Consider the following 13,037-nt stretch of genomic DNA (forward strand, 5'->3'; position numbering starts at 1 on the left):
GAGAGGGGAAGCTGCTGATAAAAGAGGAGCTTCTTGACATTGCATTTTGACTTTCAAGATGAAAAACCCACTGATCCGAGAGCCTGCGGCACTGCCGTCCTTCACACCTGGCTCAGAGGCCCTTCCTTCGGCCTCCACTCTCTAAAAACTGGGCTGAAAAGGGCCAAATGTATACCTGAGGAGTTTCAATACAAGGCCCAAGCACCACAAAAACACTAGTCTTGGGCAGAAACCAATTAAATGAGACGACATAGACTACAACTTGAGAAATAAGACTATCCATCTTGGCTCCGAAAAAGGTATTCAGACCCTAAGGTTGACACTGCTAAGTAAGACCCACCTCCAGGTCACGCATCGTGCTAAGGAGAGTCTCCACTTGATGCTATGGTCATGACCTTTGCTTTGGGTCCATGATATGAAGTTAGATCTCCAGCAACAAGGAGTTACTTCTCACAGAACATTTTAAGTAGTATTTTGATGTACATTTTAATGTGTGGTGTTTATTTTTTTAAGTGTTCCTAATTACAGTAGTCATGTAAATAAGAATAGGTCTTCATACGGTCAAGGTTTTAGGAGCGTCCGATTACAAGGAAGTCACTGAAGGGTCAGTTCTGTGGTATAATCCGGGTACAGGGTTCCGAAATCAAGCAGGCTTAAATTCCCCTCTGCCGCTCTGGCTGTGGACCTGGGGCCTGCTTCCTAACTTAGCCTCAGTTTCCTCATCTATAAATAGGGCAATAGTACATAAGGTTGATGTGAGGATTAAAAGAATGCATCACAAGGTGCCTGGCACAAAAATAGTAGTTATTTTTTAAATTAGTTTTTATTGGAGTATAGCTGATTGACAGTGTTGTATTAGTTTCAGGTGTACAGCGAAGTGAATCAGTTATACATACATCCACTCTTTTTAAGATTCTTTTCCCAAAGGCCATTACAGAGCACTGAGTAGAGTTCCCTGTGCTACACAGCGGGTCCTTATTAGTTATCTATTTTATATATAGTAGTGTGTATATGTCAATCCCAATCTCCCGGTTTATCCTTCCCCCGTCTCCCCCGGTAACCATAAGCTTGTTCTCTACACCTGTGACTCTAACGAATAGTAGTTATTTTTTAAACTGCACAGTTGTGCTGTACACACAGAGCTACTTCTCAAGTGTGTACTTAAAAAGTGTTACACGGATAGGCTAAACCTCAGCGCTACCATTTTTGCTGACCAGCAGGATAACTGGTGTTAAAACTGTACAATTATTTTTAACCCTGATCACCTCTGACGAGAGATCCCAATCAACATTTCAGGAAAACATAAGAAAATGTCGACCCCACCCAAGATTCTGAACGTCAAACAATAGTAGCTGGAATATTACATATTTCTCTTTCTTTCTATGCAGGAAATTGATGTGATAGCTTTATGCTGAAAGAACATAAATATTTTAGCGTAACCCATATTTAAGCCAAACCTGCCTTTACTGCTCAAGAAACTCTAATGGGCCAGTGAGGACACTGCAGGTAACAGAACTTTGCATGGCTGTAACACGTAGAAGCACTGTGCCTACAGGACCGTTACAGTGGAAGGGTGTCTGGGAGGAGAAATAACGTTAGGTGCAAGGAAGCGGTTGGAATCTCCAACTCCAGCCAAGGCTAAGCAGCAGCCACGAATGTGCCAGGTGTTTTCAGTTCAGGTAGGGCAGGAGAGTAGCCAGAATTAAAGGGTGGTTGTTTTTTTTCCCTACTGAATCTTCAATTGCAGATAATGTCTATAACCTTTAAAGCTTGAATTGGTCTGAAGAAGAAAAAAAATTCAATAGTGGTGAAATACACATAAAATTTGCCATCTTAACCATCTTCATGTGCACAGCCTGTAACCTGCTGAGATCCCGGGCCTGGTGCTCTGCCCACCGAGGCCCCCTCCAGCCGCGCGGGTCCTGAGGGAGTGGGAGGGAGGGAAGGGGGAGCACAAGTAAAGGCCTGACCTCCGACCCGGCACCCCTGGGGGCGGCTGGGGGAGGGGAGGAGTTCCTACACCCAGCGGGGCCCACCCACGGTTAGGGGTCCAGCGGCGAAGACGGGGGAGACATGGGGGAGATGATGGGGGGACACGAAGGAACGGGAGGGAACGCGGCCAGCGCTTTCCCTGTCCACTTAGGCCCCGGGGAGCCTGTTGGGCTCCCGGGCCTAATCCTCTGCCCTCGGAGCCTCCCTCCTGCCCCGCAGAGCCAAGGCCCGCCCCCCCCCCCCGCCCCCTCCCAACCTCTACACTTCGAGGCCCCATCCAAAGTGCTGGGCCTAAACCCCACCCACACACCCTCACCCAGGGCCTTACCTCCAAACCCCGGAACTCCGCCCTCCAGAGACCCTCCCTTCCACAAGCTGCCTCTCCCCTTCTGCGCAGGTCCTAAGCAGAAGCCCTGCCCCACGCTTGCACGTCGCCCCGCCTAGGCCCCACCCCACGCTCAAACGGCACCGCCCCCACACCCGCCTAGGTCCCGCCCCACCCTAAACCCCGCCCCTGCCTAAGTTCCACCCCACCACCTAAACTCCACCCCCATAGCCAAGGCTTTTTTTTCTTTTTCGTTTTTCCTCTTTTCGATTGGAGCTCGGTTTTACCGTGTTGATTCATTGTTGTTAATTCTTTTATATTTTTATTTTTCCTAATACTTCTATTTTTCTAATTTTATTTTATTCTTTATACTTCATTATTGTTCTCTCCTTTTGGCTTGTTCCCCGACCCCCATTTTTTTTCTTTTTTCTGTTGTGGCTTTATTTTACCTTGTTGTGGTTGTTTCAATTATAGCTTTATTTTTCCTAATATATATATATTTTTAAACTTATTTATTTTTATTTTTGGCTGCATTGGGTCTTTGTTGCTGCACATGGGCTTTCTCTAGTTGTGGCAAGCGGGGGCTACTCTTCATTGCGCTGTGTGGGCCTCTCATTGCGGTGGTTCTCTTGTTGCACAGCACGGGCTCTAGGCACGTGGGCTTCAGTAGTTGTGCCTTGCGGGCTCTAGAGAACAGGCTCAGTAGTTGTGGCACATGGTCTCAGTAGTTGTGGCTCACAGGCTCTAGAGCACAGGCTCAGTAGTTGTGTCTTACGGGCTTAGTTGCTCCACAGCATGTGGGATCTTCCCAGACCAGGGCTCGAACCCACGTCCCCTGCATTGGCACGTGGATTCTTAACCACTGCGCCACCAGGGGAGCCCCCCTAATATATTTTTTTATCTTTCTAATTTTATTTTGTTTTTTATTCTTTGACATTGTACTGCTCCTTTTTTCTATCTTTTTTTTTTTTTTTTTTTAACTGCACCACGAAGCTTGCAGGATCTTGATTCCCAGGCTGGAGGTTGGGCCCAACCTCCTGTGGTGGGAGCTCCAAGTCCAAACCGCTGGACTAACAGAGAACCTCAGACCCCAGGGAATATTAATCAGAGTGAGACCTGCCGGAGGTCCTCATCTCAGCACCAAGACCCGGCTCTATACAACTGCCTGCAAACTCCAGTGCTGGACCTCTCAGGCCAAACAACCAGTAAGACTGGAATACAGCACCACCCATCAAAAAAAACAAAAATGAAACGACAAAAAAATATGTCACAAAGGAGCAAGGTAAAAACTTGCAAGACCAAATAAATGAAGATGAAATAGGCAACCTACCTGAAAAAGAATTCAGAGTAATGATAGTAAAGATGATCCAAAATCTCAGAAACAGAATGCAGAAAATACACGAAACATTTAACAAAGATCTAGAAGAACTAAAGAGCAAACAGGGCTTCCCTGGTGGCGCAGTGGTTGAGAGTCCGCCTGCCGATGCAGGGGACATGGGTTCGTGCCCCGGTCCGGGAGGATCCCACATGCCGCGGAGCGGCTGGGCCCGTGAGCCATGGCCGCTGTGCCTGCGCGTCCGGAGCCTGTGCTCTGCAACGAGAGAGGCCACAACAGTGAGAGGCCCGCGTACCGCAAAAATAAATAAATAAATAAATAAATAAATAGCAAACAAACAGTGATGAACAACACAAAAACTGAAATTAAAAATACTCTAGAAGGAATCAATAGCAGAATAACTGAGGCAGAAGAACGGGTAAGTGAGCTGGAAGATAAAATGGTGGAAATAACTGCCAGGGAGCAGAATAAAGAAAAAAGAATGAAAAGAACTGAGGACAGACCCAGAGACCTCTGGGAAAACATCAAACGCACCAACATTTGAATTATAGGAGTCCCAGAAGAAGAAGAGAAAAAGAAAGGGTCTGAGAAGATATTTGAAGAGACTATAGTTGAAAACTTCCCTAACATGGGAAAGGAAATAGTCAATCAAATCCAGGAAGCACAGAGAGTCCCATACAGGATAAACCCAAAGAGAAACATGCCTAGACACATATTAATCAAACTATCAAAAATTAAATACAAAGAAAAAATATTAAAAGCAGCAAAGGAAAAGTAACAAATAACATACAAGGGAATCCCCATAAGGTTAACAGCTGATCTTTCAGCAGAAACTCTGCAAGCCAGAAGGGAGTGGCAGGACATATTTAAAGTGATGAAGGGGAAAAACCTACAACCAAGATTACTCTACCCAGCAAGGATCTAGTTCAGATTTGATAGAGAAATTAAAACTTTTATACAGGTAAGCAAAAGTTAAGAGAATTCAGCACCACCAAACCAGCTTTACAACAAATGCTAAAGGAACTTCTCTAGGCAGGAAACACAAGAGAAGGAAAAGACCTACATTAACAAACCCAAAACAATTAAGAAAATGGTAATAGGAACATACCTATCATTAATTACCTTAAATGTAAATGGATTAAATGCTCCAACCAAAAGACGTAGACTGGCTGAATGGATACAAAAACAAGACCTGTACATATGCTGTCTACAAGAGACCCACTTCAGACCTAGGGACACATACAGACTGAAAGTGAGGGGATGGAAAAAGATATTCCACGCAAAAATGAAAATCAAAAGAAAGCTGGAGTAGCAATTCTTATATCAGACAAAATAGACTTTAAAACAAAGGCTATTACAAGAGACAAAGAAGGACACTACATAATGATCAAGGGATCAATCCAAGAAGAAGATATAACAATTGTAAATATTTATGCACTCAACATAGGAGCATCTCAATACATAAGGCAAATGCTAACAGCCATAAAAGGAGAAATTGTTGGTGGGAATGTAAATTGATACAGCCACTATGGAGAACAGTATGGATGTTCCTTAGAAAACGAAAAATAGAACTACCATACGACCCAGCAATCCCACTACTGGGCATATATCCAGAGAAAACCCTAATTCAAAAAAGAGTCATGTACCACAATGTAAATAGAGCTGTTCATTGCAGCTCTATTTACAATAGCCAGGACGTGGAAGCAACCAAAGTGTCCATCAACAGATGAGTGGATAAAGGATAAAGAGGATAAGATAAAGGATAGAGGATAAAGGACAGAGGATAAAGAAGATGTGGCACATACATACCGTGGAATATTACTCAGCCATAAAAAAAACGAAATTGAGTTATTTGTAGTGAGGTGGATGGACCTAGAGTCTGTCATACAGAGTGAAGTAAGTCAGAAAAACAAATGCTGTATGCTAACGCATATACATGGAATCTAAACAAAAATGGTTCTGATGAACCTAAGGGCAGGACGGGAATAAAGACGCAGACCTACTAGAGAACGGACTTGAGGATACGGGGAGGGGGAAGGATACGCTGAGATGAAGTGAGAGAATGGCATGGACATATATCCACTACCAAATGTAAAACGGATAGCTAGTGGGAAGCAGCCGCATAGCACAGGGAGATCAGCTCGGTGCTTTGTGTCTACCTAGAGGGGTGGGATAGGGAGGGTGGGAGGGAGGGAGACGCAATAGGGAAGAGATATGGGAACATATGTATATGTATAACAGATTCACCTTGTGATAAAGCAGAAACTAACACACCATTGTAAAGCAATTATACTCCAGTAAAGATGTTAAAAAAAAAAAAAAAAGGTACAGCCTGTGGCGTTAAGGACATTCACATCGTTGTGCTGTCGTCAGCACCATCCTCTCCAGAGCTCCTTTCTTCTTGCAAAACTGAGTCTCTGACCCATTAGACACTAATTCCCCCTCCCCCAGCCCGATACCCACAGTCCTACTTTCCGTCTCTGAACCTCCCGTGAGTAACGCTGGGAAGCGGAGCGCAGGTACCCGAGGCCTTGCTTGTCTGCAGGATCGAACGGAAGCTCTAATTTAATTTTCGCGGCCCCCCCCCACGCACCACTGTCCACGCCCTCGCCGACACTCATTAATTTCTGGGATTTCTGAGGACGCGGATCCTGGTGGGTGTGAAGCGCTGGGAAGAAAAAAAACCAACTCCATCATCCCAGTCAGTAGCCAGGCCGGCGGCCCCGGGCCCACTCCTCCGTGAGGGCGAGACGCCGGTCCCGGCTGAGCCAGAGCTGGCACCCAGGGAAGACGCTCTGTGCCGGCGTCTCCGGGGATCGCGAGCCCAGTTCCTGTCAGGGACCAGCGAGAAGCCAAGGGGTTCGGACCGTGAGTCCAGACCGGGCGCCGAGCGGCGACGGCTGCCTGTGGGCCCGGCGCATGCGTGCTCGGGGCGTTTGGGCAGGTGCGGGCTCAGGGCTGCCAGGAGACCCGGCGCACGCGCGCCTCCGGCGCGGCGCGGGGCGCTCAGGGATGCCGAGGGGCCCGGCGCATGCGTGCTCGGGGCGGCGCGGTGGGGCGGGCTCAGGGTGGCCCGGAGACCCGACGCATGCGCGCTTCCGGCGCGAGCGCGACCAGTGACCATGCGGCGGCGGCGGCGGCGGCGGCGGCGGCGCAGGGCCTGTGGGGCGCGCGGCGGCTGCGGCTGTTCCTCTCCACGCTGAAGCCCGGGATACACGTTCCCCAGGCTGAGCCCGTGGCTGCGTTCAGGTAATGGCGCCGCTCCCCTTCGGGAGCCTCGGCGTCGTTGTCCGCGCGCTCGGGGCGGCGTGAGGGGAGCCGCTGGCCAGGGGCCGGGCTGAGGACACGCGTGGTCATGGCCTCCCCGGCCCCTTGCCCTTTAACCCGTGACCCGAGCGCGGGGGGCGGGGCGGTGCGCTGGGCCGAGGTGCGGCGCCGGGAGCGGCGAGGGTCCGGCGGTGGGAGACCCTCGCTCCCGGCCCGCGTTCCGCGCAGCCCTTCACGCCTGTGGGCAGTGCTCGCGCGCGCTCCTGTCAGGCCAGCCTGGCAGTGCCTGCGCCCCATCAGCTCTCGGAGTCGCGGGCCCCAAGGCCCTGGATCTCCTTCGCCCCACTTGCCCGCCTCGAGCTTTAATGTGCAGAAGAATCACCTCGGGAAGCGGGGAGATGGCTCCCCGAGGTGCTGAGGGCACAGGTTGTGGAGACGCCCAGGAATCTGCCTTTCTGTCTTGTGACATGCCCTCCCGCACAGGCTTTGAGATACAGCAGCAGCAAGAAAAGTAGATCCGTCTCTGACCCACAGTCTTAAAAATGGGTGCTGTCGGTCTCACGGGAGAGTACGCAGGATATGCGGTTGGAGCAGCGTGAACACACACACACACACACAGACACACACACACCCCCTCGTGAGCTGGGTCAGTTCCACTCATGACTAGGAAGGTACCTGGCCTTCAGAACTTCACCTGTTGGGAAGCTTCTCATTTGAAAGGAGAAAGGAAAGATCTGACCATGCAGCTCTGTAAGTCAACGTTGAAAAATGCCGATTTATCCAGTGTCCCATTTGCAGAAAGGGATTGAAATGGGGTTCCTGTGATGGCACCAGTATCGGTTACGATAAGTTATTAAATGATTGCAAGAAGGCCCCATCCACTTAGCAGTGCAAATCATTCCTCCTAAAATATCTCTGAAAAACAGGTTTCTCTGGATTTTCAACTGCCGTTTTTATAAATGCAGTTGCAAATTGATATGACCTGTGATGGGGAAAACAAGCAGTGGTGTTGGTTAATCCGGAAACAAGAAGGCAGTCCAGCGTTAAGTAGGTAAAAGCACTCCTGTAAGACCTTTGCTTCAGAACAGCGGGTGCCTAACCTACAATTGAGTTGCATTCCAAAACCTTCCCTGTAAGTCTGCTGTTTGGAACTCTGACTCTTTGTATTTCATAATCTGCAAAGTGGTTTATCCCAGGGCCTGGGCAGGAAAGCCTTTTCCACCTGAAATTGTGTGTTACGTGCATTTACAATATTAATAACTTTACAGAACCTAACAGCCTGCCTGAAGAGAGATGTTTTCCAGTTCAACCTGGGGATGCTCTGTCTGAGCATCAGAGACCCGCCTTCCCCTGGCGCCTGCCTCACCTTCTGTCCAGCAGTCAGGGTGAATGTGGCCCCGGTGCCGAGCCCCGCTGGGGACTGTTCAGCCGTGAGGTTACAGAAAAAGCATCAACAGGAGCGAGTTATTTACCCTCTCTAAGTCTCGTGCCTTGCAGAATTGTTCCGAGGGTTTGAGACAATGAGTGTAAAAGGCCTGGGGCATAATAGGAATTAAGTAATTAGTAGTTACAATTAATAATGATACAAATATGAATATCTAAATAATAATACAGTGTATAAAAGATGTAAAAATAAGTCCTCCAAATTCATGTTAATCCAAGCCCTGGGCATCGCTAGTGCTTTATTGTAGCTAATGGTTACTTTGGAAAAAATGTACAAAAGAAATAGCTGAACATACAAGGTACAGAGAATATGGAGGACTTATTAGGTGGCCCCCATTTTAATTTCTAAGCAAAGTGTGACATTCCAGCTGTGGACATTCAGGCGCTCATTTTGGCTTTGCAAGTTACCAGCAGAGTGACTGGGGCCAGTTACCTAAGCTCTATTCCTCAGCGGTAAAATTAGGTTGAGTCTAATGTGCATCACACAGCAAAATGAATGAGATAAGTAAGCTCTTATCAGAGGACATTATCTAGTTTAACAATTAAACTGTATGTTAGTTCTAGTTTAATTCTTCGCCCCAGATGGTTACATTCTTGCCTGCTCCCACAGGGATCTCTCCCTCCTGACGGGAGGGGGCAGCTCAGCTCCCTCATCAGGAAGTACTTGCTGTTGTATTGCTCCTGACCCCTTCCCTTCCACAAACTTGCTTGTCCAGCCTCCCAAAAGGAGGGATTCCAGGACAAAAGTGAGGCAGGATCTGGGCTCTTCTGGCTGAGCAGGCCTTCCTGCAGGCTGTTTTTTAAAAAGTAGACAGGATTTTTCTCTCCTCTAAGAAATTAACTCAATACAATCTTTCTCAACCTCGGTTGTCTATTGGAGTCTCTTGGAGAATTTAAAAACTACAGATGCCTGGGTCCCAGCCCAGAGATTTTGATTTAATGCAGCTTGGGCATCTGGAGATTTGAAGGTTTGCCAGATGATTCAAATCTAAGTTTGAGTCCCACTGGTATAGTGGGGGCAGGAAATGCTCTCGTAAAAAGGGGCCGAGCGTGTAGCTGTGTAGGTGTTGCTGAGGGTGTGGTGAACGTGTTGTCTGCTGCGTGCACCCCAGTGTCTCCTCATACTTGGCAAAGTGCGTAGTACTGCTGGTTGCAGATTGAACTGTCTTCCCTGCCACCTGCCAGGCAACATGGAGCACCCAGCCCAAAGTAGGGGTTCAGGATATACGTGAACGAGTGAATAATATTTCAGAGTTGCGGTGTTTTAGAAAGCACATGCCACGGCTCTACCCCAGAATTGCTGAGTGGGTCTCCCAGGATTGTCCCAGGCAGGTGTATTTTTTTCTTTTTTTGCGGTACGCAGGCCTCTCACTCTTGTGGCCTCTCCCGTTGCGGAGCACAGGCTCCGGACGCGTAGGCTCAGCGGCCATGGCCCACGGGCCCAGCCACTCTGCGGCATGTGGGATCTTCCCGGACCGGGGCACGAACCCGCGTCCCCTGCATCGGCAGGCGTACTCTCAACCACTGCGCCCCCAGGGAAGCCCCAGGCAGGTGTATTTTTAACTCCACAGGTGATTGTAATGAACACACCTGCTTAAGAACACCTGGGTTAGAGAAGTGATTAATGGGAGGGAGAAATTGACAGCCCAAGAGAAAGGGGTTCATTTTTCTTTAAGTTTTCTATCCTTTTTCCTACTTGAGAGTTTGGAAAATTTGGTGTCCTGAATGGGGTTCAAAGTGATGAGCCCATGTCAGGGCCATTCCAGGGCCTGGCCTCTGCAGCCTGCTTTTGTCTCAGCGCTCTTTTAACAATGTTATCGGAGGCCTGACTCATCTGAGAGCCCTTTGATAAGCTGGAGGGAAAATGCAACACTCCTTTCAAGTATATTTATGTGGAAGATCATTCAATAACTATTATTTTTTCAAAGAAAACTTCTTTCTTATGTTTGAAATTGATTTGCTTTTGTACACGAACAGTTTTCTGTCCTGTTTCCCCAACCTGGGGATGGATGCAAGGTTTTCGGAGCCTCCAGTAACCCCAGGGGTAGGCTGGTGGATAATGGCAGGTCCCTCAGGTGTGCCGACAGACAAGGTGTTGGTGACAGGCACATTTCCTGCCCGATAGCCTGGCTGCAAACCCCTTCCCCACTTGGCCCCAACCTTTGCTCCCTCTCCGTCCCTGTGCTCTTGCCAGGCTGAGCTTGCCCGGTCCCCACGTGTGTCCCCAACCCCTGGGCCTTTGGTCATGCCATTTCTTCTTCTACAAGCACCCTCCCCATCACATTCTTTCTTCAGAGTTGTACCCATCTTGGAAGTTCATCTCAGATGCTGCTTTTTCAGTCTGCTCCAGGTACCTCCACCCAAGCCTTATAGAATCTCTCCATCTCTCTGAAGCCACCTTCAAAGCCCTCCGCCCTAGTAACCCTTCCCTGCCATTGAGCTCCCATCACGCCCAATTCTAGACTGCCAGGTTTTATCTCTATCTTCTTAGGCAGCCAGAAGGATGTGGGATGGGGATAATTAGAAGAAAAGGAATTTGGAATGGGGAATCAAAACACCAATATGGCAGAGCACAGAGGGAAGTCCAAGGCCTTTGGCTGGAGAGACTTCGGACTGGCCACGAAAGGGAAGCCCATGTGAGCCCGGCCCTGGAGGGGTACAGGCCTGAGAGCCAGCAGCCCCTGGTTGTGAAACCCAGTGGCTCAGACCTCGAGAGAGATGGGGGGGGGCCTCATTATACATGACATCTTCACTGTGCAAAATGCCTCTTCAAGCATGTCCTTCACACTGCTGGGAAGGGGGCCTCTCGAGAACCTTGAGGGCACGAGGAGTGATAGAGGTGCACAGTCTCCCTTAGTTGAGCTGAGCGAGCGCTGGGCATCTGTGTCTGTCTGGGGAGCTGCCTCGTTTCCTGTGCTGAACACAGGCGTCTGACAGCTTCTCCCCTCCCTGAGGGTGTGCGTACGACGCTTTCTCTTGCCGATGAATGGATGTGTCAGTAAACCATCGTTTCCTGAAATGACTCTATCAGTGGAGCCTTATTCGCCTTTATCTTGATTCTGGAGCTGTCCGAGGAGCAGGATGTTACAAGTAACAGCAGGGTCTGTGCGACACGACCATGGCTTGGTGCTGCTGTTATTGCTCCTCCCGTAATATTTCTGTAGATGACGAGCTCGTATCAGTAGTTATGTCAGGCCTTACTACCACTCAGGTCTGTCATATTTTTCCAGAAGTTGTGTGTTAAGACTCGATGTGCCTGTAGCCGGCACATTTGTTCCAGCATCTGTCCTGGCACGCCTTCCCGTCCCTTCTGCGTGTCCCGCAGCCATCTGGGGAGTTGATGGGAGGCTCCTAGGGCCTGATGCAGGGCCCTGTATGTGCCTTGTTGGTGTGCACCCTCACGTTGCCTTCCTGGAGCTTCCGCGAGAGCAGTTGAGGACGCTGCCCAGGGCAGAGGCCCTGGGGTGGCACGCGGTTAGATGCTGCAGCGTGGGAGGTCTTGGGCCAGGGAGGGCTGGCGTGGGGAGGGCTTTGATATGGACCTGCCTATCTAACAGTCAACGCAGAAACATTTCAACATCTTAAAACCAGTCTGGCCACATTGGTGCAGACGGGCATTCCTGACCAGGGGGCCCTCATGTGGCTGGCTGGAGAATGGAGAGGCCAGATGCCTACAGGACAGCCTCGGGATCAGGGCCTTCCCCCTGGACCCTGAGACCAGCCTCATCCTTGGGAACGCCACCAACGCAGCTTAAGGTCCGGGTGCCTCCTCTGGACCTGCTGAGGCCTAGACGAGTGGCTCCAGGGTCTGTGCTGGTGCCCACCTGGCATTCCACGGCGGGGGCTCCCACATCAGCCTGCACCTTGGCACCCCAGCGTGGGCCTGTAGGGTGGCCTGTGTGGCTTTGACTTCAGCAGGCCTCTCGGTGCCTCTGTGGGATAAGCCCTGAGCTGGTGCTGTAGGATGTTCAAACATGGAGACGCAGCCCAGATCTGCAGTGTGGTGGGGAGGAAACACACGGGTCCCTTTTTAGGTCTGGAAAACTGAAGCACGTATCAGAATAATCCGAGGGACCTGGGGAGGGTACTGCAGCCGATTCGTGTATAAAAGCCTGGCTTTGTCCTCACATTGGTGCTGCTCAGTAGTTTTCCTCTGGGGATGGGGCTTTTCTCTTCCAGCTCCTCTGTGACCTCCGCCAAAGTGGCTGTGAACGGCGTCCACCTGCACTACCTGCGGACTGGAGGTGGAGAGCACGCGGTCCTGCTGCTCCCAGGAATGTTGGGTCTGGAGGTTTTTACCGAATGCTCTGCATGCTGTGTCATCTGTGCTGCGCGCACAATCCCAGATGCCCAGGCTTGATGATTAACTTTAGTGCTTTGCCGAGATGCTTTAAGTAATACTTGCTACAGTCAATTTTAGGTGATGTAGAAAGATAACCTTTCTACTTTATGCAGTTTTTATTCCTTTAAATACCCAGTTTTCTCCCATGCAAGTCCAACACTGTGTAGTTGCTTACAACTTAGAGGGATGACGGGTCAAGGAAAGCATTGTGGGAAGAAGGGATGGGTGAAGGAAGGAGATGAGTGGGAGACCAGCGGCCCAGTTTGCCTGGAGTTGAGGGGTTCCAGGATGTGAGACTTCTGCTGCTAAAAGTTGGACTGATTGCCCTGTTG

General features: G+C 49.7%; 2 protein-coding genes and 1 long non-coding RNA gene across 6 annotated transcripts in view; 2 read left to right on the plus strand and 1 right to left on the minus strand.

Moving 5' to 3' along the window:
- Positions 1 to 1,926, plus strand: part of RIPK1 (receptor interacting serine/threonine kinase 1) — a 38,865-nt gene extending 36,939 nt beyond the window's left edge. The window contains exons 11-12 of one of the 2 annotated variants that reach the window (XR_016394491.1): positions 1 to 299; positions 1,389 to 1,926. Coding sequence is in view for 1 of the 2 variants with exons in the window: in XM_089918209.1 (XP_089774335.1) it covers positions 1 to 50 (50 nt within the window). In the remaining variant the exon portion in view is untranslated. The other variant, XM_089918209.1, reaches the window with a different exon arrangement.
- Positions 805 to 7,602, minus strand: LOC149748112 (uncharacterized). Its single transcript, XR_016394500.1, has 2 exons — positions 5,901 to 7,602; positions 805 to 3,908 (listed from the first exon to the last, which is right to left on the minus strand). It is a non-coding gene; the product is annotated as an uncharacterized LOC149748112 (long non-coding RNA).
- BPHL (biphenyl hydrolase like) overlaps positions 6,670 to 13,037 on the plus strand; it is a 27,507-nt gene continuing 21,139 nt past the window's right edge. For 2 of the 3 annotated variants that reach the window (XM_022586551.3, XM_022586550.2), the window contains exons 1-2: positions 6,670 to 6,902; positions 12,543 to 12,646. In XM_022586551.3, the coding sequence (XP_022442259.2) occupies positions 6,685 to 6,902; positions 12,543 to 12,646 (322 nt within the window). In that variant the 5' untranslated portion in view covers positions 6,670 to 6,684. Of the gene's footprint in view, positions 6,903 to 6,938; positions 12,647 to 13,037 lie in introns of those variants that run through there. The other variant, XM_089918217.1, reaches the window with a different exon arrangement.

Source organism: Delphinapterus leucas, chromosome 10, assembly GCF_059928025.1.
Source record: "Delphinapterus leucas isolate spDelLeu-1000000601 "Yukka" chromosome 10, BTC_Dleu_Yukka2, whole genome shotgun sequence".
Lineage (NCBI taxonomy): Eukaryota > Metazoa > Chordata > Mammalia > Artiodactyla > Monodontidae > Delphinapterus > Delphinapterus leucas.